The sequence below is a fragment of the Trifolium pratense genome, linkage group LG6, assembly GCF_020283565.1.
Source record: "Trifolium pratense cultivar HEN17-A07 linkage group LG6, ARS_RC_1.1, whole genome shotgun sequence".
NCBI classification, from domain to species: domain Eukaryota; kingdom Viridiplantae; phylum Streptophyta; class Magnoliopsida; order Fabales; family Fabaceae; genus Trifolium; species Trifolium pratense.
In genome coordinates, this window is record NC_060064.1 from 34973633 (window position 1) to 34996066 (window position 22434).

General features: G+C 32.9%; 5 protein-coding genes and 1 non-coding gene across 7 annotated transcripts; 4 read left to right on the forward strand and 2 right to left on the reverse strand.

Annotated features, from left to right (window-relative positions):
- The first annotated feature begins 18 nt into the window (after nucleotides 1-18).
- On the forward strand, nucleotides 19-906 carry LOC123892167 (adenylate isopentenyltransferase 7, mitochondrial-like). Its single transcript, XM_045941988.1, has one exon. It carries the CDS (start codon nucleotides 19-21, stop codon nucleotides 904-906), a length of 888 nt encoding a protein of 295 aa, XP_045797944.1.
- Nucleotides 907-2605: 1699 nt separating this feature from the next.
- On the forward strand, nucleotides 2606-2679 carry TRNAI-AAU. Its single transcript has one exon. It is a non-coding gene; the product is annotated as a tRNA-Ile (tRNA).
- A 1861-nt stretch (nucleotides 2680-4540) lies between these two features.
- LOC123890739 (ubiquitin receptor RAD23d-like) lies at nucleotides 4541-8954 on the forward strand. Its single transcript, XM_045940416.1, has 12 exons — nucleotides 4541-4786; nucleotides 4983-5144; nucleotides 6056-6109; nucleotides 6587-6654; nucleotides 6755-6802; nucleotides 7096-7273; nucleotides 7486-7626; nucleotides 7716-7781; nucleotides 7867-7914; nucleotides 7989-8092; nucleotides 8201-8279; nucleotides 8636-8954. Exons 1-12 carry the CDS (start codon nucleotides 4721-4723, stop codon nucleotides 8750-8752), a joined length of 1131 nt encoding a protein of 376 aa, XP_045796372.1. The 5' UTR covers nucleotides 4541-4720; the 3' UTR covers nucleotides 8753-8954.
- A 1439-nt stretch (nucleotides 8955-10393) lies between these two features.
- LOC123890740 lies at nucleotides 10394-13258 on the forward strand. Its single transcript, XM_045940417.1, has 5 exons — nucleotides 10394-10806; nucleotides 10934-11037; nucleotides 11541-11712; nucleotides 11807-11929; nucleotides 12367-13258. The coding sequence occupies exons 1-5, from the start codon at nucleotides 10639-10641 to the stop codon at nucleotides 13051-13053; spliced, it is 1254 nt and encodes a 417-aa protein (XP_045796373.1). The 5' UTR covers nucleotides 10394-10638; the 3' UTR covers nucleotides 13054-13258.
- Nucleotides 13259-13340: 82 nt separating this feature from the next.
- On the reverse strand, nucleotides 13341-15321 carry LOC123892168 (putative ubiquitin-conjugating enzyme E2 38). The gene is made up of 6 exons (XM_045941989.1): nucleotides 15238-15321; nucleotides 14720-15070; nucleotides 14549-14612; nucleotides 14315-14454; nucleotides 13914-14240; nucleotides 13341-13605 (listed from the first exon to the last, which is right to left on the reverse strand). The coding sequence occupies exons 1-6, from the start codon at nucleotides 15319-15321 to the stop codon at nucleotides 13378-13380; spliced, it is 1194 nt and encodes a 397-aa protein (XP_045797945.1). The 3' UTR covers nucleotides 13341-13377.
- A 666-nt stretch (nucleotides 15322-15987) lies between these two features.
- Nucleotides 15988-22117, reverse strand: LOC123890741 (NADPH-dependent diflavin oxidoreductase 1). Of its 2 annotated transcripts, XM_045940418.1 has the most exons (12): nucleotides 21793-22117; nucleotides 21610-21687; nucleotides 21184-21288; nucleotides 20817-20908; nucleotides 20142-20326; nucleotides 19582-19679; nucleotides 19400-19474; nucleotides 19152-19262; nucleotides 18047-18169; nucleotides 17541-17660; nucleotides 17036-17252; nucleotides 15988-16787 (listed from the first exon to the last, which is right to left on the reverse strand). In XM_045940418.1, exons 1-12 carry the CDS (start codon nucleotides 21928-21930, stop codon nucleotides 16258-16260), a joined length of 1872 nt encoding a protein of 623 aa, XP_045796374.1. In that variant the 5' UTR covers nucleotides 21931-22117; the 3' UTR covers nucleotides 15988-16257. The 2 variants fall into 2 exon arrangements, with proteins under 2 accessions (XP_045796374.1, XP_045796375.1); XM_045940419.1 differs by lacking the exons at nucleotides 19152-19262; nucleotides 19400-19474; nucleotides 19582-19679; ... (3 more) ...; nucleotides 21610-21687; nucleotides 21793-22117 and having other exon boundaries at nucleotides 18037-18171.
- Between the last annotated feature and the right edge of the window lie 317 nt (nucleotides 22118-22434).

Here is a 22434-nt window from a genome sequence, read left to right on the forward strand (position 1 = left end):
TTTACATAAAAAGTACCAATGGCTAACACATCCTCAACATTAGCGGAAAAAAAGAAGGTTTTGTTCATAATGGGTGCAACTGGAACTGGAAAAACTAAACTTTCCATCAATTTAGGTACTCAATTCCTCTCTCAAATCATCAACTCTGACAAAATTCAAGTCTACAAGGGTCTTGACATTGTCACTAACAAGGTACCAGAATCCGAACGTTGTTCGATTCCACATCACATGTTAGGCATTGTCGATGATCCTGATTATGACTTCACTGTGAATGATTTTTGCAAGCATGTGCTTGAAGCTCTAGATCTCATAATTGAAAATGGGCACCTACCTATTATTGTAGGAGGGTCAAATTCTTACCTACAAAAATTGGTTGATAGTGCATTTTGTTCAAAATATGATTGTTGTTTCATTTGGACCGATGTGTCTTTGCCTATTTTGTTTCAATATTTAGACAAAAGAGTTGATGAAATGGTTGAGGAAGGGTTGGTGGATGAGATTAGAGAATTTTTTGTGCCTGGAGCAAATTGTGAAGTGGGGATTAGAAGGGCTATTGGGGTTCCTGAGCTCAATTATTATTTTGAGATAGAAAATAAAAAAGATATTGATAAGGCTCAGAAGGAAAATATACTACAAGAAGGGATTAAAAATATCAAACAAAACACTTGGAAATTGGCTGAAAATCAACTCTCCAAGATCCATAATATGGTTAATAATCTTGGATGGAAGATGAACAAAATTGATTCTACAAAAGTGTTTGATGCTCTTTTAAAGGGAGAAGAAGATTACAAACATTTGCATCAAGAGATTGTGGTTAAGCCATGCATTGAGATTGTCAAGACATTTCTAGAGGAGACAACTCAAGCATTTGGAAATACAAATATAAAATATTCAAATGGTGTTTGAAATATGGGAACAAACAAAAATTACATTTCTTATTTGCAAAAAATAATTAGACAAGTTTTTGTACTAAAAGTTGCTGTCTCATTTCCCTGTGGGAAAATTTTGTAGGTGGGTTGATTTCTACCGATTTTGTTGTCTTGTTGCAATCAATTATGCAAAAAATAAATTCAAATTATTAATATGTACTTGCTTTTATAATTTTTCATCTTCTAAGGAATTTTTATTTTTCATCTTATATATGAATAATATTATATTTTAAATTCTTCAAAACACTCTCTACTCTAGTGTCAATCAATTCAAGGTTCAAGCACACGACTATCTTATTGTACCCAAAACAAAAGCTTTTTTTTTTTTAAAGCCAAAACAAAAGCTTATAATAATATATACCTTTTAAATGAAAATTAAAACAAGTCACTTGATTAAAAATACAAGATACTAGATTTATAACTAGCTATTATTCCTCTTAATTTGTACTAGATTTTGTAATCGAAGGTGGGTGTTATAACATTGATTTTTTTTAATATAGATGTAACGTAAGTAATTTATATCAATGTAATCCAATTATAGAGCTTGGTAATTGGCACTACGTACCATTTTGTACGGGTTTTTATATTTTTGTTAGTTCATTAGATTTTGTGATAAATGGTGTTCATGATTTCTATAGAAGGTTTTCTTTATAATATTAAGTTTGTGTATATCTACTAAATGTGTGTATATGAGTTGAATGGAGTCTTTGGTTTTTTTTTTTCTTCTTCTTCTTGCTTGAATCATTGATATTTTGATTACACAAACTAGTACACTTATAACCGCCACCAGGGTTGAGTCTAACGAAAGAAATTAGACTTTTATAACACGATGAATCCAAGCTTTACAAATTGGTCTATGAGTCCTTATTTTATGTTGGAAGATTGAACATTCTATAGCCATGGCAATGGGACGGGGATGAATTTTGCCCTCCCCAAACTCAAACCTATAAATTTTTGGTTTTCCCAAACTCATCCCAAATTCGAGCAGTAATAAAAAGTATAACCCCAAATCCATATTCAACGGGAATCGTGTATCCCCAACATGTTTCGGGTATCTATTCACCGTCCAATGATCAAACTATTGTTTTTTTAAGCAACAAACGATCAAACTCTCGTTTGCAAATAGACCTATCTAATCTAAGATCAACAATGTCATGACCAATTCTTCCATTATTCCAAGTGAAACCAACCCCTTTAGTTAACACATGAGTAAGATTATTTGCATTAATATTCCGACCATGCCAAAAAATCATCATAAGATGCTTGGAGTCTTTCATCCACTTAGAATTTGGGTTAACCTTATTACAAAACCGACTTGTAATTAAGGTGATGATTGTCTACTTATAAATTTATTTATGTTCATGACATTTTATATTTGATATGGAATTTTTAACACGTCATTTCTTGAGTAATCTTGACACAAATCGGTTTGCCTTGGATTGATGGTTTTGATTGGTAGTTGACTTAACTTTTTTTTTTGTGTACAATGGAGCCAATGATATTTAAATTTGGGAATTAAACATACTACCGAAATTTTTCACTATTAGATCAATCTAATAATTCAGTTTGTAGTTCACTTAACCTAATGGTATAGGCATTAATTAGTGCTTAAGCAAATGATAACCCAATTTTTCGAATAAGTAATTAAAACTACAAAATTTGAAATTAAAATCAGTGGCCCATTAGCTCAGTTGGTTAGAGCGTCGTGCTAATAACGCGAAGGTCGCAGGTTCGAGACCTGCATGGGCCATTTATCCATATTTTTAATAACCGAATTTTTTACAACAACACATATAAGGCTACTTTGAGTGTTCCTTCTCATCGGAGATGAGTTAGAAAAAAAATGATGAATTTCCCTGTACACAGTAGTACTGTGTAGCTTTCTTTACTTGTCATCATGATGGGTTTCAACAGAATATGGATCTTAATGCAGCAGCAGGTTCTGGAAGGAGGTATTGATTGGAAAGTTTTTTGGGCTACGTACATGTTATCATTTTTGGTTATGGTCTTATGAGAGAACAAGGAGAAAAAATATGGTCTTATGAGAGAACAAGGAGAAAAAATTTGACCATAATTAAGGAATGTTCGATGGAAAAGCCGTCGTATTACAGTTAATGTTCGATGGAAAGCTTCGATGTCTTCTTGGTTCAGTATTAACACGGATGGTGCAGTGCACGGATGGTGTAGTGCAACATGGTTACACGGAACAACTGGGTGTGGTGGTGTTTTGAAAGATCATCGTGGAGTTTGGATTGGAGGCTTTGCAAAAAATATTGGTACCTCAAACGTCTTTTTTGCTGAACTATGGGGGGCATATGAAGGGCTTTGTCTAGCTAGTCAAAGAGATTTAAGGAATGTTTCTTTAACGGTTGTGAGAAACCTTGAGGGAGAGAATATTGGAAGCTAGTGGGAGTCGGAGTTTGGTTAAAAGAATCGGTTACTTGCTTCAAGAGGAGTGAGATGTTTGTATCCGACGTGTGTATCGCGAGGCAAATAAAGTTGTTGATGTGTTGGCTTCAATGGAATGTGAGTCATGCTGGATATAATTTATTTGAGGATCCTTATATATAGAGGTATAGTATAGTTATGTTCACATGACATGTCAAAATTAGTCGGAGGGTCAACCTTTTACAATGAGAGCTAAAGTTAAAAGTCAAAACTGCTACTATGAAAGTTAGATGATCAAAATCATAACTTTGTAAAAGTTAGGGACTAAAAATACAATTTCACTATAAAAAAAAAATAGTAATCAGGTTCCGAAGTATTCAAGCGTTTAATTTAGCCATGTTTAGTAGGCAAATTTCGAGATTTCACCAATATGAGATGGACTTATCACTGGATTGTTCAATGCATTAAAATTAAAAATATCCTTCACAATCTCAAAGTACATCCCAAAATCAAAAATATAATTTCGTTTAATGTTTTATCAACTAGAAAATAACTCAAGGAAAGATAACATTGCATTTGTGTATTTCTGCATACAGTTCATACATTCATCATAAATTTTTAAGAAAAAAGAATAACATCTTTAAAATAACAAAAAAATCTTAAAACCTAATTCACCTCATCTTAAGATTGCAATATAAACGTATATTTTAATGTTGTTAAATTTTTATCAGCGCTTTGTTTTATTTTAAGATTTTTTTATGTTGAAGAATAACGTTGATATTGTTATAAGATTTGGTGAATTGAAACAAATTAACTAGTAAATTTATCGCTAGAAAATAAAAATAAATATGTGATGGAGCGACCTGCCAACTCGTCAAAAAACAAGGCCGTTCTGAATTTTGAGTTCAGATATTTAAGTTAGCCCGCTCCACTTTATTTAAACTTACCAATAATTTTATTTTTTTGTCAATTTTTTTTAATTAAATATATTATCAATTCTTTTTTTTTTTTTGACAATTTTAAATATATCGATTAGATTTTCATTCAAAAATAATTAAATATTAGAAAACGAGCAAAGGAAAAGAAATCCAAAATCTAGCGCAATCAATCTGAAATCCCTAACGTATCAACCAAAAAAGCAATATTTCCCTCTGTCCAATCACATTTCGACACCAAATATTCCCCTACTATCCACCACGTGTCACCACAGATTCATCAGAGTTACCCTTACCGTGGTCGCGCTCACAGGATATAACTCAATCTACGCATATAAAAAGAAGAAAAAAAGAGTGAAGCACTTTCAATTCCAAACTTTTGCTTCGTGTCTGCGTTTTCCCCCAAAACGAAGCAAAACCCACTGCTCCGCCGTGTGCGGTGGTGATTTCTGATCGGAAAATCGAAACATGAAGATTAACGTCAAGACTCTCAAAGGGACTCACTTTGAGATCCAAGTGAACCCTAAAGATACGGTAATAATTCCACAACACACTTAATCCAATTCAATTTTTTAGGTTTTAATTAATTATTTTATTTTTAATTATTTGTTTAGAGAGTTTGTTGCAGGTTTTTGTTTGTGTATAATGCAATTGAATATTTGAATTGAGAGATTTTAATATTATTTTTTTGTGGTGTATTGTTATTGATATTGATGTTGGTTGATATTAGGTTGGTGATGTGAAGAAGAATATAGAGGTAGTGCAAGGTGCTGCTATTTATCCTGCTCCACAACAAATGCTTATTCATCAAGGGAAAGTGCTTAAGGATGAAACTACTTTGGAAGAAAATCAAGTTGCTGAGAATAGTTTTGTTGTGATCATGTTGAGCAAGGTGGTGATGATGATTATGATATTATTTTTATGATTGGATTGTTTATTTAGTTTTATTTTTAAGCATGGTTTTAAGTATCTTAATTAATTGAATTTGGGAAGCTAGGTATTAGTATTTCAATTAATTGAATTTGAGAACCTAGAAAGCACGATAGTTAAACGGGCACCCGCACACACACACACACAAATTAATTTACTGGAGAAGCTAGAAAGCAAGGATAGTTAAACACACATGCCATGTCCAATCCCTAATTCAATTTGTGTTGAACATACCACTTGATAGTGCTTAGCTTGCACCGTGTTGTTTTGCTTTAAATGATTTAATTTTTTTTAAAATATTGTAAATGCACTTTCATCCAATGAGAAAGCTTCAATTTTCCCATGTGGGCATACACTGTCGGTGAAAATCAGTTTTACACTGTCATCCAATGAGAAGCTTCTGTTATTCTATGTCATACCATCAATTTAAAAACTGAAGTTACAAAAAAGTGATTTTTTTGGATGTCAGTGTAAAACCGATTTACACTAACAATGCTGATCTTTTAAAAAAAATTCTATTGTGTTTCAATGATTAATGCTGATAATAAGACATTTTTTATGAGTTTTTGATGTGTAAATGTGTGGGTTGGAGAGAAAACGAGCTATGCTCTACTTTCAACCTTCTCTCATTGTTTTCTTGCTCCAAGAGATTGGAGACTGGTAGCTTGACAGTCGTCAGTTATTACTACTCTATTGAATTTTACCACGTGTGAGGTGGCAATGGATGTATTGAAAACAGAAAAAGAATTGCTTCTATTGCTTCCTTTTAGAGAGAGAGCAAGAAAAATGATAGATGTGTTGAGAGATAGCTAATTTGAAAAATTGTGTCCATTGGTTTATTGCTAAACTTTTGTATCAACCTGCTCATTGCAGAATAAGGTATCATCAAGTGGAGCCTCAGCTGCTTCATCTGCACCCTCAAACCCAGTAAGTTCAAATTTTACACTTACATTTTGCTTGTTAGTTATTTTATATAATTTTTTTATTGCACTTTGTTACCATTAGGTTGAATTGTCATAACATTCCTTCATGAAGTTCTTTAACAAACTTAGAGATTGATGTCTTTAGTCTTTACTATCTTTACAGTTGATCGATATCGCTATGATTCGGTTAATGATTTAAAGTGTTATTATTTTGTCAAGTACTCTCAGCAATTGCGTGTTTATGTTCTTGTGTTGGCGTTTTCGTCTTGTAGTAAGAGTATATGATATAATATGTTTGGTTCTAGTACTATTGGACGTGGATTGTGTCTTTTGTTGAAAATGTTACATCCCATAGGAAGGCACCATGTTTTTTATTTAAAATTTATAGTATTTTCATAGTATTCAATTTTGCATGACTATTTAGGTTTTGTTTTTATTTCACCTGTTGACCACTGTGAAATCTCATTGTTCTTATATCTAGGCTGCCCCAGCTGCAAGTTCTTTGCCTCCTTCATCAACACCTCAGCCTCCTGCTTCTACTGCCAGACAGTATGTGTTCATATTGTATTTTGTGGCTTCATAGTTTCAGCATGATGAATGTTCTTATTTAGTTTTCATGTAACATTCTTTTATTTTTCTCACCTTTCAGGGGAGAATCCAATCCTGAGCAAGCTCCTGCTGTAACTCCTCCCACTAAGTAAGTATCTGCATTTTCTCTATTATCATGGCTTTTGAAATTTCGTCAGTACATGAATATCGTTGATGATTTGTGGCTATCTGGAACCTGTGCCCTCTGTGGCTCCCTTCTTGTGTAGATACTAGATAGTGTCTTAATTGTTATCAGTTATCACCTATTCTCTCTATTATTGACCATCTGATACTTTTATGCTGAAAAACATATGAACTGGAGCTCTCTTTATTGGTCCTATCCTATATATGTATTACCATTTTGTGAGCTCATATAATTTTTGTATATACTGTTTATTGCAGTGTGGTGTCCAACACGTATGGCCAAGCAGAATCTAATCTCCTTGCTGGAAGTAATTTAGAATCAACTATTCAGCAGATTCTAGAAATGGGGGGAGGAAGTTGGGATCGGGATACTGTGATCCGCGCTCTTCGAGCTGCATTTAACAATCCTGAAAGAGCTGTTGAATATCTCTATTCTGTAAGTCTCTACACCCACACAATATGGTGTTTCTGCCTTTTTGCTGTTAATTGGTAGTTTGTTGTTTGTATGTATTTGTAGTGAAGTGGTTATGATTTTTGTATTAATTTCATAAACTTTAGAATGGATAAATAATGTATCAATAATGTATTTTGTTTACAGAGTTGACATTTTTTTTTGGGTCTAACATCCATGTAAAATTTAACTGATAGGGCATCCCCGAACAAGCTGAAGCTCCAGCAGTTGCTGCATCCACCAATGTTGGACAGGCAGAAAACCCTTCAGTCCAGGCTCCACAACCAGCTGTGCCTACTGGTGGGCCCAACACCAACCCACTGAACTTGTTCCCCCAGGTTTGTACTGTGTACCTCCCCTCTTTCTCATGCATAAAAATTTAAACAATAACGGTGCTAGAATTATTATGGCTATTTTTTTGAATCAGGGCATTCCCAATTTGGGTGCAAATGAAAATGCAGGTGACTTGGAATTCCTGCGTAACAGTCAACAGGTAGTTTAATTGTGTTTTCTACAAAGAAGCTAACCACCATTTTAATTTTAATTATTATCTTACTTATTTTTCTTTGACATTTCAGTTCCAAGCATTGAGAACAATGGTGCAAGCAAACCCTCAAATCTTGCAGGTATCACTTGTACTTGTAGACCCCATTACTATAATTTTCTAGGACATCATGAACCATTTTTGTTTCCATTGCAGCCTATGCTTCAGGAACTGGGAAAACAAAATCCAAACTTAATGGAGCTCATCCAAGACCATCAAGCTGACTTCTTACGTCTTATAAATGAGCCTGGAGGAGAAGAGTAAGATATGACTATTTTAATCTTCTTGCATTTCCATTTCATTATATATTGTATAAATTTTTCAAACATTTTGATTGCTCACTCTATTTGTTGTATTTGTATGACCAGGAACCTAGAGGGTCAGTTGGGTTCTCTTGCGCCTAACACCATCACTATCACCCCAGAAGAGAATGAGGCCATTCAACGGGTAAGCTGCTTGTCTTGCTTAATAGCTTTAGGAGTTTTATGAAAGTTCTCCAATGTTTCAAACTTGCATGCCATTATATCATAAACAATAAATAAAGAGCCCAATTTAAAATACTAGTCTATTAGGAGGGAGAATCCCTTGACTTATAAACCTCATTTTTCTGAACATATTTGTACTGTATTTTGAAACCTTCCTGCATCTTTCTCGGCATTCACTGATATTTGTACTGTATTTTTGTGATATATATGCCCTGCTTGAATTTTATCTGTTTGTGCTCTTGCACATTAATATAACGATGACAGTTCCTCAGCCCCCTTTTCTATAAAAATAAAATACTGACTAGGACATTTTTGCAGCTTGAAGATATGGGATTTGATAGAGATCTCGTGTTGGAGGTGTTCTTTGCTTGCAATAAAAATGAGGATCTTGCAGCCAACTATCTATTGGATCACCAAAATGAGTTTGATGATTAGTCAAAATTCTAGTTCATCTTTAACTGGTATTTCTGTGTCAATTATTTGTGTTCTGAACTATTTGGAGAAGTGATATTTTATACTTTTTATTGTCTTGGGAACTATAGTATCTGTAAATTTTTCAACACCATTGACTAGAGATTAGAATCGTGTTGAGGATAGACCATAGATTTATTTATATATTATTTCTTCTCCAATTGTATATTTTTGTGCGTGGTATTCCCTTAGTATTTTTCTTTTGGTGAAAATAACATAGAAAATCTATCCAAAAAAGAAACACAGAAAATGGTTATGCCATCCTATTTATATTTCATTTTTTTCATGAAAAATTAGCTTTCTCTAAAAAAATTATTTGCATTTTTGTAAAGAATTAAATTAGACAAACATTTTAAAATACACTGAGAAATTTTTAGTAGCTATATACTTCTAATTATTTTTAGAAAACTATTTTTATAATTTTGAAAATAGTAAGCCTTACAAGGTGAACCTAAAAATAGTTTTGAAAATCGCGAGGATTCCATGAAAGACTATAAGCCTATTTTTAATAGCGCAGTCGAATCAATGTTTAATAAGCGTCGATCGAGGATTCCACCTTATAATATTTTTGTCAATGGTGATTTTGAAAATAAGCTTTTAGGTTTAGCGAGTTTCCTTTCCAACCGTGATACCAATCTACAATACAATATAAATTCTTCAATCTAAAACATCAATGATACATATTTCCAATTTCCATAAAAATAACAAATTGAAAATAATCACATTGCCACGTTGATTTCTACAAACACACGTACTGTCATACCAAACATACACTACAATCTAAATTCTTCATCTAAAAATATTAATTATAGTATTCTACTTATATTCAATTTCCACAACTACCTTCAAGTCTAATTCAATTGGTCAAACTCCTTATCCAACAGCAACTTAATACCTTCAAGTGTAATTCATGAGTTAACCATAAGGTTTGTATCATAAGCCAATTTGATAATTCCCACCAAATATTTTCATTAGTACTTAGGGATAATAAATAAGTTTAAATAAATTATTTCATATGAAAATAAAAAAAGTTACTCTTATACCAAAAAAATATATTTTATAAGCATATATCTAAATGTACTTCAAAGTATTTTGAGTGATTATTACTCTTTTACAGTATATTACTTGTGTAGGAGGAGAAAATATTTTGATAAATTATAAAGTTAAAGAAAAGTTCATATTTTAATTTCTTTGGTAACAGTGTGCACATGGCTTCCTTTATTCCCTAAGCAGCCACATTATATGATATGGTCAATTTTTCAACATTTGGTAAATACTTGTGATGATGGCTCACCAAACCAACCTTTTTATACAACATTACAACCTGTTCAACCTAATACGACAACATTAAATTATCCAAATTATTTATCCATATAATAAAACAAAAAACAACTATATAACAATTTTGACCTTTGAAACAACTAGTCTTGGGCAAAGTGGTCAATTCCAACTTGACTTCATTATAAACATAGTATTATAGTCCCCACTCATGCCAATAAATTATATATTTTTTTTTCTTAGTTTATGAAACAAAAGAAGGAAGCATGAAAGAAAGAACAAAAAAAGTTTAAGTTAGATAAATTCAAAAAAAGTCATATTTATGGTACTAAGGAGAGTTACATTATTTTATTACTATATAAGAAGCACGAATGCACATATAAACAAACATTGACATGTTCATTTGAAACAGTCAAATTTGAACACAAATTCTTACATTGAAGCTATATAAGAAAGAGTCTTTAATTCATAAACTCATTCATTGTTTATCCAAAAACTCATTCATTGTCCTCTCATTGTCAAAATTTTCTAGCAAATTTCCAATATTTACATAACTTAAAGTGAGAAAAATTATGGGTCTTATTGGAAAAAGTTTCACTTCTAAATTGAAAAACATGACATCACTTGCAATTTCTAGGATTGCTATCTTGAAGAATCATCGCAAAGCTAGAGCTTCTTATGCATTCTCTGATGTTTCTCAACTCCTGAATCTTGGTTACCATGATCAAGCTCTTGTTAGGGTAAGCTCACCAACATATGTTTTTTACATATTCCTCTTCTTCTTCTTCTTCTTGGTAAATCACATTTCTCTTTTGTTAAAACAAGCATTAATTAATTTGAATATATGTATTAATTATTTATCAATAGGTGGAGCAGTGGATTGTAGAGCAAAACATGTTGGATGCATTTGTCATGATAGAAGATTATTGTAATGTCCTAAGAGAAAGAGCTCAAGTACTTGAAAATCACAAGTTAGTTTTTCTAATCTCTTCTTTTCTTTAATTGTGGGGTTAATCTTAGACAAACCACCAAATGACCAAAACAATTGTGGTGATGAATTGTTTAAGGAAGATACAATTCACCCTCAAATTTTCTAAAAGATCACATATACTTCGAAAATTATGTAGCATCGATATTGCAATTTCAAATTGAAAGTATGTCAGGTGTTAGACGCTTGTTAGTGTCTGATACTGCACGACGCCAACACATGTAATTACATTCAATTATTTTAATTTTTACAAAATATTACTGGTGTTGACGTGTCAATACTATCGATGTCTCATGGTTTTTGGAAATGTACTTCTGGATGACATAAACTTGGTTGAAAGCACTTTCAAACAACTCGAAATTTGAGCTTTTTTTAAGATGTGTACATGTTTGAGTGGAGAAAGTTTGTCCTATCTTTTAATGGCACATACATTGTTTTACTATCCTAATTTACTAATTTAGTTACTTCAAAAATTTGTTTCTGTAGGGAATGTCCATTTGATCTCAAGGAAGCAACATGCAGCCTTATCTTTGCATCATCAAGGTGTGGAGAATTTCCAGAGTTGCACAAGATACAAGAGATTTTGACTTCAAAATTTGGTAAAGAATTTGCAGATCATGCTATTAGATTGCATAAAACTAATGGAGTGAACTCTGAGGTATATAAATCTTATGAGACCTTGTTTTATTTCAAGAGTTCAATTAACTATCCCAAAATATTCTAATAATTTTTTCTTTGATTTAATTATGTAGATGATACAAAAGCTTTCATCAAGACACCCCACATTGGAAATCAAAATGGAAGCTCTGAAGAAAATTTCCTCAGAAATTGGAGTTACTTTGCCTATTAAGAAGAACCCTACATTGATAAATAAGGTAATAAAATCATGTCTAAATGAGAAATGAAAACACTTAAATGAAAACACTTAATTAAGCACTTATAGCACAAGTGCTTGGTATAAAGTCAAATTATTTTCATATCGATTATAAGACTATTTTCATAAGTTATCCTTGAGAGTTTATGGGAATAAGCTGAAAACAACTTATGAACATATCATAAGATGTTTACATATAAGTTGTAAGTTGTTTCAATAAGCTATTATGGAGAGCTTATGAAAATAAGCTGAAAACAACCTATATAAGGACGCTTGTGAACATGTCAGAAGCAGTTTTCATAAGCTCTCACAAATAGCCGTACAGGACTTATATCAGTAGATAAGCTCAAATAAGTTAATCTAAACATACTAAACTTTGATGTGACATATTCCATAGTGAAACATGTTCTCATGTATTATTTATGTATACTATTGCAGGACAAATTGAATGTTGACCAAAGACAACATGAAGTAGAAACCAAAAATTGTAGTAGTGTTAATGATGCTAAGCATGAAGAAGATAACCAACATGATCCTAATCAAAATATGATTGAAGAAGAAACCAAATATTGTAGTAGTGTTAATGATGCTAAGCATGAAGAAGAGAATCAACATGATGATGATCAAAATGTAATTAAGGATAATTATCTATTTGATGTGAATGAGGAAAGGAGGAGGAACAAATATGCTGCTGCTGCTGTTCAACAAGCTTTGGAATTAGCATCTTTTGAGATTAGTAAATACTCAAATCATAAGCAAAAGGATATAGTGATTTCAAAAAGAAACTATAGAATTGATATTAAAGAAGAATCACAAATAAGTCAAAATCCAAGAGATGAAATGAAGCCAACACCAAAGAATGCAACAAATTTAGTTTCCAAAGAAAATGTGGAGGAAAATGCAAATAGAGAAAATGATAATAATGATCACAAAAGTGAGTCTAATGCAGCTAGAGAAAATGAAGATTTGAGTGAAGAAAAAGCACACCCTTCTTCACATGCTATTAGATGGAATAATCAACAAAGGTCTCAAACTAATCATTCTGTAAGAACATACTTTCCAAAGAAAATGAATACACATCATGAACATTTGGATTGGAAGATGATGTCAGTGAGGACCAGATGAGCACACCAATAAACCAGTGATTTAAAAATCGGACCGAACCAAGAAACGGCCAATTTGTGGATTGGTTTGATCTCTGATTGTACCTTAGTCTGGTTGAACTACTATTTGTTCAACAAGTTCTTATTTTTTCATTTATTTATGTGTTTGTTATCTGGTTTAACAATGGTGAACTCAAACCAATTAAACTATAACTGAAATTTTTCACCATTCGGTGTGGTTTTTAAAACATTGCAATGACAACTAAACAAAACAGATATAAGAAATAACATTATTGCATCAATTGTCAACATTCAAGCTGAGTTTTGTGCCATGATGGGCGGTTTTTCAGTCCATAGCTCCAATTCTTGCAAACTCATTGGCAAGCTCTTTCATCAGACAACGTAAAGCATCCGTAAAATGCTCCGGGCAACTTTTATGAGTCTGACGATCATATTTCCAACCCTCACTTTTGACCAAAGAACACACTTCAACACCTTCCAAGTATGCCTTGCATTCGCTTAGAATATCATGAGCTCGGTTGAGGAAATGTCCCACTACAAAATTCTCAAAATTCTGAAACCAAAAATAACAAACAGTTAAATTTCATTATGAGTATCAATCACTCTTTGGCAGAAGATCATTTCATTATGCTCTACTGTATTCTTGAGATATGGTTTTAGTTGTATTAATTATGGTACGTACGCGTAACTTATTTCAAGTATTTTAATGATAAGCATATAACTTTAAAGGGCGTATTGTGCAGTAAGTATACTAATAATGGTTTCTAAAACACCCAAGCACTACAAATGAACATGGCAGAAAAACTTGCTAGTTATTATTATTATATATATAAAAAAATTGAACCAAGAATAGAATCAAACCTTTAGAGGCCTTCTAATCACATGTATCATTGTCCGCAGTGAATCAAGGAATACATTCTGGTTGTAAGTCCGGGTCATATCTTTTAATGATTCTGAACGTCTACGGAATCCACGATAGCCATCATATGGTACAATATTAAGGCAAGGATCTGTAGTCAATACTAGACCTTGTATGGAGACTAGAACCTGTAGAATTGTTGAGCGTGGACGCCAACGCTCATTCTTCGTGCCATTCCAAGTGGTAAGTAGACTAAGGCAAAATTGGCCAAAACGTCCGATATTTCGATTCAACTTAGAAGAAGCACATGGATTGTGGAGCAGCACTTGCTACCATGAAAAATATAGAGTTAGTAACATTTAAAATTAAAAGAGAGTGACGACAAGATAGATGAGGCACATACTGGTGGTCGATTGGGAAAGTCATAAGGTAAGCAAATATCTAAAAAGAAAAGACCATTGTGGTAAGGAGTCCCTTCTGCTCCAATAATGACAGCCCTCATGAGTTCCATCCTTGATTCATAAACTCGAACAAACATTGAATCTGATGCGGATAAAAGAAATTGATTACTACTACTACTACTACTACTACATGAAAAATATAACAAGCTAAGCTAGTAGTGAAGAAACTCACTCACCTGGCATACTGTTGTTCAAAATATTCCACTCTTTCTGGATTCTTTTAGCCCAATTCTTTTGATGCTGTGTGTTTAATTAGGATTAGGACATTTCATTATTATTGTAAATAAAACTCATATTATAATAAGTCAATCAATCAATCAATCAAAAAGCCAAATGTTATTACTTACCTCATTCAATAAGTATTTGGTACTAAGAAATGCATGGTCTGAAGGGGGATCGCCACTGACAATATCGAATTGCTTAAAACTTGAAAATTTGTTGAGAATTTCATCTTTGAAATTTGCTGCATGGTTTGAACTTTGATTAACTACTTTTTCACCAATTATGACTACATCATCATCATCATCATCGTTAGAGTCGTCGTCAACGTCAATAATCACATCATCATCGTTGCACAAAATGGTCTTCCTCTTATTAATAATTTTCCTGGGTGGTTTTTCACCGATTATAACTAAATCATCATCATCATCATCATCATCATCATCATCGGAAATGTCAATCACAACACGAAACTTGTCCTACAAACAAAAGTAGCACAATACAGAAATGTTAGTAGAGATTGGGATTTCAAAACATTAAATTTGGACCTGTCTGTGGGTGAGAAAACTGGGCCATGGGCCAAACTTTTGTTTTCATGATTTTTTCAAAAGAATTTTACTTTTCGCACCCCTTGATATTCACATACTGCCCCTCTCGCTACCTGTATTGCAAGTGTGTAAAATGACAAAAACTTATAAAACACCGTTCGTAAACTTTTATGAGAAATCATGGTCTCATAAAATTTTAAGGCCGTGAAAAATAAGAGCATATTATTTACTCAAAATAGATTGATATTATTTTAATGGAAACAATAGTCAAAATAGATTGATATTATTTACTCGAAAAATAATAGGCGCGCTTGCCTAAAACGACCTAAGGTTGCCTCCCTTTGTGTTCTTCTCCTCATTTACATTATAAAATAGTTAAATCACGCAGTAGGAAAAATAAGAAAGAAATTTAGAAAATATATGATCTCTTGGACAAAAGTACAATTTTCTTTAAGAAAAATCTCATGTACCGAGACATAACATTTAAAGCTTTGTAAAAGAAAAAAAGATTTAATAACTTCTTGGAAAAAGAGAATAAAAAGGGTAGTTTAGGAAGATCAACAATAATTATACATTGATATCGTAAAACAACTTACATTTTGGTACAATTTTTTTTCCAAAGTGACTTATATTTTGGAACAGAGGAGTAATAGAGAAAACAGCATTAATGTTTCATTGATATTGTTAGTTTCTTTAAGCAATTTGCAGTGAACTAAATAGATTCTTTGCTGTGAATGATCATTTTCACATTTGTAGTGATGGTATAATTAAATCTCATCACTGTTAGCCAAGTGTGTATGGATAGTATTCTTCATAAACCAAGTAACCAAGTATTTACAATGTATAAATAGAATAATAAAAATCACTTCCATAAACCATATATGTAACAATAATCTTAACAATAATCAGTAAAAATTGGCTAGCATTACATTATCAAAGGTCCAATTTTGGAACTACAAATTTGAGTGGAAATTTCCACACCCCTCAGTATCACTTCAGACGGAAAAAACATGAATTTTGCACTGTACTTCTGTGCGAAGTATGTCGTATGAAGAGGAAATTCTTCAAAAGGCGGCTGCAGAGGATCAAATTCGCTCTCCTTGAGACCTGCAAAACTCTCAAGACCATGCTTCAATGTGAAATTTACCACACTTTTCTAATGCTTGAATCCACCTAACTGCATCTTCCCTTGAAACCTCATTTTCTTTAGATACAATCTCCTCAAAAGCTGATGTTACATCTGTAGGCATTTTGGTAGAAGAACCTGCTATATAAACAGCAGCTCCTTCGGCTAATAGGTTCCAGATCCTTCCACTATGTTCCTTCATCTTATGCTGAACATAAACCTTCTCAGGCTGGTCTCTAGAGAAAGCAACATAAAAACCTCCACCCTTTGCTTCTGAAAGCACGCCATTGTTCTGTGAATGATTCAACCAAAAGTCTTTGTATAAAAAGTCACCATCTTCATTCCAACAGCCAAAGAAGAACATAATTGGAGCGGTGGAATTAGTTTTACTTTGCATTGCCCTTTCCTCAATAAATCCCCGAAAAGGTGCACATCCTGTCCCCGGTCCAACAAGTATGAGGGGAAGTGATGGTGATGGTGTGGGAAGCAAACCTTTTTGGAACCAGGCAGGAATACTGACGGCTGCGTAAAACAAGACACGTCAACAAATTACTTTACTAAGTACCTGTTGTTAAAACTTTTTTTTTTAAAATAAAGAAAAAATCACTAGAATTAAAAAAAAAAAAAATTCATTACAGCTGACAAGCACAAAATAGCTTCTGTTTTTCTTAAAAATCTTTAAATTATTGAATATCAAAATCACTTTTTATAATATGTAACAAGCGGGCCTTAAAATAAACTGCAACAATTGGCTATTTTTTTGTACATACCATCACGGGGATCTAATGCGGCTAGCCATGAGGAGCATAGTCCTTTCTTTTTCCTCTTGTAAGGTGTTGTCCAGGACACCACACTCACAGTCAAGTGTATTTGATCGGGGTGAGCTGATTGCGAAGAAGATATGGAGAATGCTCTTGTTTTCAGCATAGGAACCAATTGGATTAGCCACTCAAGTGGCATATGTACAGAAGGAAAATCCTCGAGCACCTTTTACCACAAAAGAATAGAATAAATATATGCATAAAATTGATTTAATGAAACAAACAAGAAAGTAAAAGCATATAATCAAAGACTATATAAACAAATAATAGTCTATTTAAGCAAATTACTCTAATTACAACTTTGAAATATATCAGGAGTATTTTCTACAAAATATGAAGTTGGTTAACATTAGTAAGGAAAGAGTCCAAATTCAGTTAGATAAAGACTTCAATGCATAAAAATGAATTGACTATAAGCAAAAAAGAAGTAAAGTGTACAAATCATTGACCTCACCTCAAGCACAGTTCTCCTCTCCTTCTGGTTGTATTGGTACAGGTCATCTCTTCCTTCCGGCGAAGCAAAATACTGAAGCCTTTCCTTCTCATGTTCAGCTGTTGCAAAAAAGCTCATAACCTGATACATCAAATTGTTGCTAGGTTAGCATTTAATGAGGAAGTAACAAGAAGATTAAAAGCATCATGCACAAGCATGAAAGGAGTCCAATTTTCTAGAATGAGGATAGCTACAATGGGTTTTTCATAAATTAACACCAAAGTCCATAAACATGAATAATACATTTATAATTGATTTCACAATGTTACCAACTCAGGCAATTTATATATTAACTAATTAAATCATCTAATGCAAATTGCAAATTAAAAAGAACAGTAGAATATATAATACGAGAAATAGAGAAAATCATTTATTTTTTTTAAAAAAAGAGAAAATATTAAATTCCATTATGTAATTATCTTCTAAAATGACAAAATAAAAGGAAAGTAAAACATACAGCATCTTGCCTCAAAGAAATACCGCCGTGGGGAAGCAGAAGCTACATCCATAGTCAATTCTACAAAAGTTCTTAATTTTACAGGTATTCTAGAGCCATCTGCATTGTGGTCATCCATTTCTCTAGGACTAACCTGAAATTTAGGGGAATTCTTAATAGAAAAGATCGCAAACACTTCCATCAAACAATAATATGAATCTAATAAAAAAATGTCAATGGTGTTGAAGGCATGTATGTACAATAAAACTCAAAAGTTCAAACACAAAATTAGGAAAAGCTACTATTTATTCAGGTATAAACCAGAATTATACAAGGAGTTCTCTCCTTCAAATACTGTAGCAAAAATTAAAGCACCCACACAAACACTAAGCACGACACTAGTAATAGTTTAAGAAAATGGAAGTGATTGAATGCAACCATGTGTCGTGTAGGGCAATAGATATGCCTTCAATACGAAGTGTCTGTTCTACATAGAACAGAAGAAAACACCCCCATAATTGCTCGAAGTGCCTATATCTATAACCACACCAAATACATAACTGTTGTACAGCAAATAATAACTAATCAGGCCTTGCTAGAGTGTGTCTGCCACCAGCAACTTCATGATTCTACTACTCTGCTGAAGAAAATTACTCTGGGAGAACATGGCTTCTAAAACATTGCAAGCACTGAGTAATGGCAGAAACATCAAAAGGCTTGTTTCTTTTATTTCTAAATCACATTAAGAAGAGTTTTTTTAGTTGATTAAATGTGTGAAAAAATATTTGAAGAATACATTTATCTGTGGGGTTATAGGGTTTTCAACGCTGAAGAGGGTCAACGAACCACATTAATGTTAACTGTTGAAGTTATAGGTTTAGTCCTTAAAGTATAATTATATTGATACGATGTGAACTAACCCTTACTTATTCTAATATATGCGAATCCTAATACTATGCAAATACTGAAACTAATCACGATAATCACCAGACTCCTAATCCTAATAAAATAAGGGAAGAAATCATGAAATATAAGCAAATATGAAAACTAATCCTTAGGATTAATATAAAATTTTATATGTTAAGATCAAGATATTTTTAATATAATCAAACATTAACTAATCTTAAAAGACTTACACTGATGAACGAATCAGGATCCAAATTACAACGTCGTATGAAAGCATCAACTGCAGCGGAATCTTGACCAGGGAGAATTTCAAGAACATCACCAGTGTCATACTCAATAGCCTAAGGAACCCAAAATGCATACATTAATTCAAAGAACAAAGATGATGCAAGTAAAATAGAATCCAAATCACGGTATTTGATTCAATATACACATCAATGGACAGGTACAATAAGGTTGAAGACAAAGGATAGCTTACATGTGAAACAAATTCAAATTCAAAATGACGAACATCTTTTCCAAAGTTTGGTCTGGTCAGACGAAGATTATTCGCCTGCATGATCAGCATGAAATAAAGAATAAGACATTTGATCACTGCTACCAAGACGTAACTGTCTGTCAGCAGAAAAACTACCAAAGATAAAGTGTTTTATCCAGTACCATCTTAAGAAAGCAGTCAGGATGCCCACTTCTGCCGGAAGATGAATTTCCAGGATGCATTGAACGAGCACTCTCAAGAATATCAAGACTCGTTAAATCTGAAAGAATCATATGTTAATCTAGTCAAATATAAAGAGCAACTAAAATGTTAAAATCAATAATGAGGGTACAAATGTGCAGGGCAAAATTAAAACATAACACAACCACAGCGAACTAAAAAAGAAAACAACTAGAGAAGGTGTTATGCTCAAATATGACAAAAATCAAGCTTTGGAATTTAAGCATCAATAATTGGAAAGAATGTACTAAAAGTAATTCAAGTACACATCGCACAGCCAAAAACTTGCCATGGACTCTAGAAAATGTCTGTGATGAAATAATGAATGCAACAGGGTCGACAAATTTTGTCCTAGCTAATACTTCAGTATGCATCGGATAAGTCATCCGGGTGGTAAATTGTAGACAACAAAAGAAACATACATAAATAGACTGTTAGATGTCACAATAATTGCTAATAAAACCTGGTAAGCCAAACAAGAATTTTATCGAGTTTGTAATACCTGAGGCAGTAGAAAAGTGTGGCTCAATAGTTTCAGTATTGTGATATGTGATTTGGACTTTAGGTTGGTCAAGCAACACTGTATCTTGAATCAAAACATCTGGACCATTTGGTAAGAATTCTGGTTTGATTGTGCTTAACATTCTCCATAGGGAAGACATCCAAGGATCAAGAGTACCTTCATAGCTACAAAAACATCATAATATCTTTAGTTAATAAAAGCATCTGGACCATTTGGCAAGAATTCAGGTTTGATTGTGCTTAACATTACAATATGCAACTAAGACGAAAATATTAAATTTTGATTAAAAATAAGTTAATAAAAGTACATTAGTTAAAAAATACTAACTACAAAAAACAAGGTACTAATTGTGTATAACCGAGTTCTCCATATATCAAGTAGTAACAAGATATATTACAAAATTCCTATGGGTAGGATAGATTCATATCACCAAAGGAAGTATTTATCAAATAACAGAATAGACGTATTCACACACTTGAATGGATACCAACTACTGAAAACAAGAATATTCAAACTCAAGGACAAGGAGTACATTCTGGATAAATCAATAATCCAATTCCATCAAACCTTTTCATATTCCACAAGCACAAAGGTATGTGTATTTTACTAAATCAAACAGAAAGTCTTAATTGACAGCATAAAACATAATCATACCCTGAAGGGTGCTGATCATCTCCCAAGCCTCTTTCTAGAATAGTTGTTCCTCCAAGGCCCATTAATCTGTTGTCCAGCTTCTTTGCAACAAACTGTCACAGTTCAAAAGTTAGGTTTAATTCAAAACATGAAAATAAAGCAAATAAACATATGTGCAATACAATAAAATTTGAATTCATTGAATTTTTAAGTTATGTTCATTGTCAAAATATCATTCGGTGCCTATTTAGCTCACAGCAATTCAGCATCAAGAAGTACTTAAATAAGCAATATAAGACTTGAAAAAGTACTGCAATACTCAATCTAACTAAATGAAACACACAAGACTTTTTAAATACAAAAGTCACAAGTCAATAAATATGATTACATTGTACTTCTGATAACCAGAATCACCCAAACCGAAAACGGCGTAATGAACCCCTTTCAGCCAATGTTGGCTTAGGTGTCTCTGAAGAAGAAACCTCCAAAAGACCTGGAACCACAAACAAAGAATCAGAAAATCTATGGATGAAAAACAACCTCAAATAATGCAATGAAAAGCAGTAAAAAATGTAAATAAAAAAAGGGTTAAATGTGTTTAGTCTCTATAGTTATCTCAAATTTTATATTTAGTCATGTACCAATTTTTCAGTCTCTAATCTATAATTACAAACTGCATGCTGTTAGTTAAGATATAGTTTTGTAATTTGTATGAACTAAATATGTGTTTGGGACACTATAAAAATGTAATTTTTATAGGACTAAACATATTTAACCCTAAACAAAGTATAAGAGTGGTTTTAAAGGAAGCTACCTTCATAGCATCAGGGGTATCACCCTGGCCAGTGGTAGAAACCACAAAAATCACAGCCTCTTCCTGCGGTAACAGACTCTGTGAACAAGGCAACCCGTTAGCAAAAATTTGAACTTCGATATCAAGAGAATATTTTGAACAAAACTCAACATTGAAAAAGGGAAAACTGAAAGGAAATCATACAGGATCATATTGATGGAGAGAAAGAATGTTGATGGGGCAGGCTCTTCGCTCAGCTTCACGAGCAAGACGTTCAGCAGCATCCAATGCATTGCCGGTTTCAGTTGCGTACAGTATTAGAAGCTTATGCCGGTGTTGCATCTCTCTCACACACACTCTAACCTCTAACGATTCTAAAACCCGAAATTGCTTGCCCTACGGTATATTGGAAATTGGAAGAGAAGAGAAGTGACTCACCACCACACCACAAAATCAGATGGAGCGACGGCGAGATGAAGAGGAAGAGGAGTCAGAGAAACAAGAACAATACACGCTCCTTCTTTCTTTTGTTTTTTGTTTTTATTAAATCAATATTTAATTCGACCCTTTAAATTTCAACCATTTGATCTATTTTTGCCACGTGTCCATCATCGTCAAGTGGACAGGATAAATGGAGTCTCCCTAGGTGGAGCACTCAAGTTTGGGTGATTTTTTTAAAAAACATAGTTTTATAAGAAGTTTGGGTGAAATTGGGTGATATTAGTTTTTTTTAAGAAAAATTATGAATCAGGGTAATATTAGTTAATATAGTTGAAAAATGTTGTTGGAACATGATGAAGGAATAAGAGGAAACTTGGTATTGAAGTAAACACATTTGTTAGAACC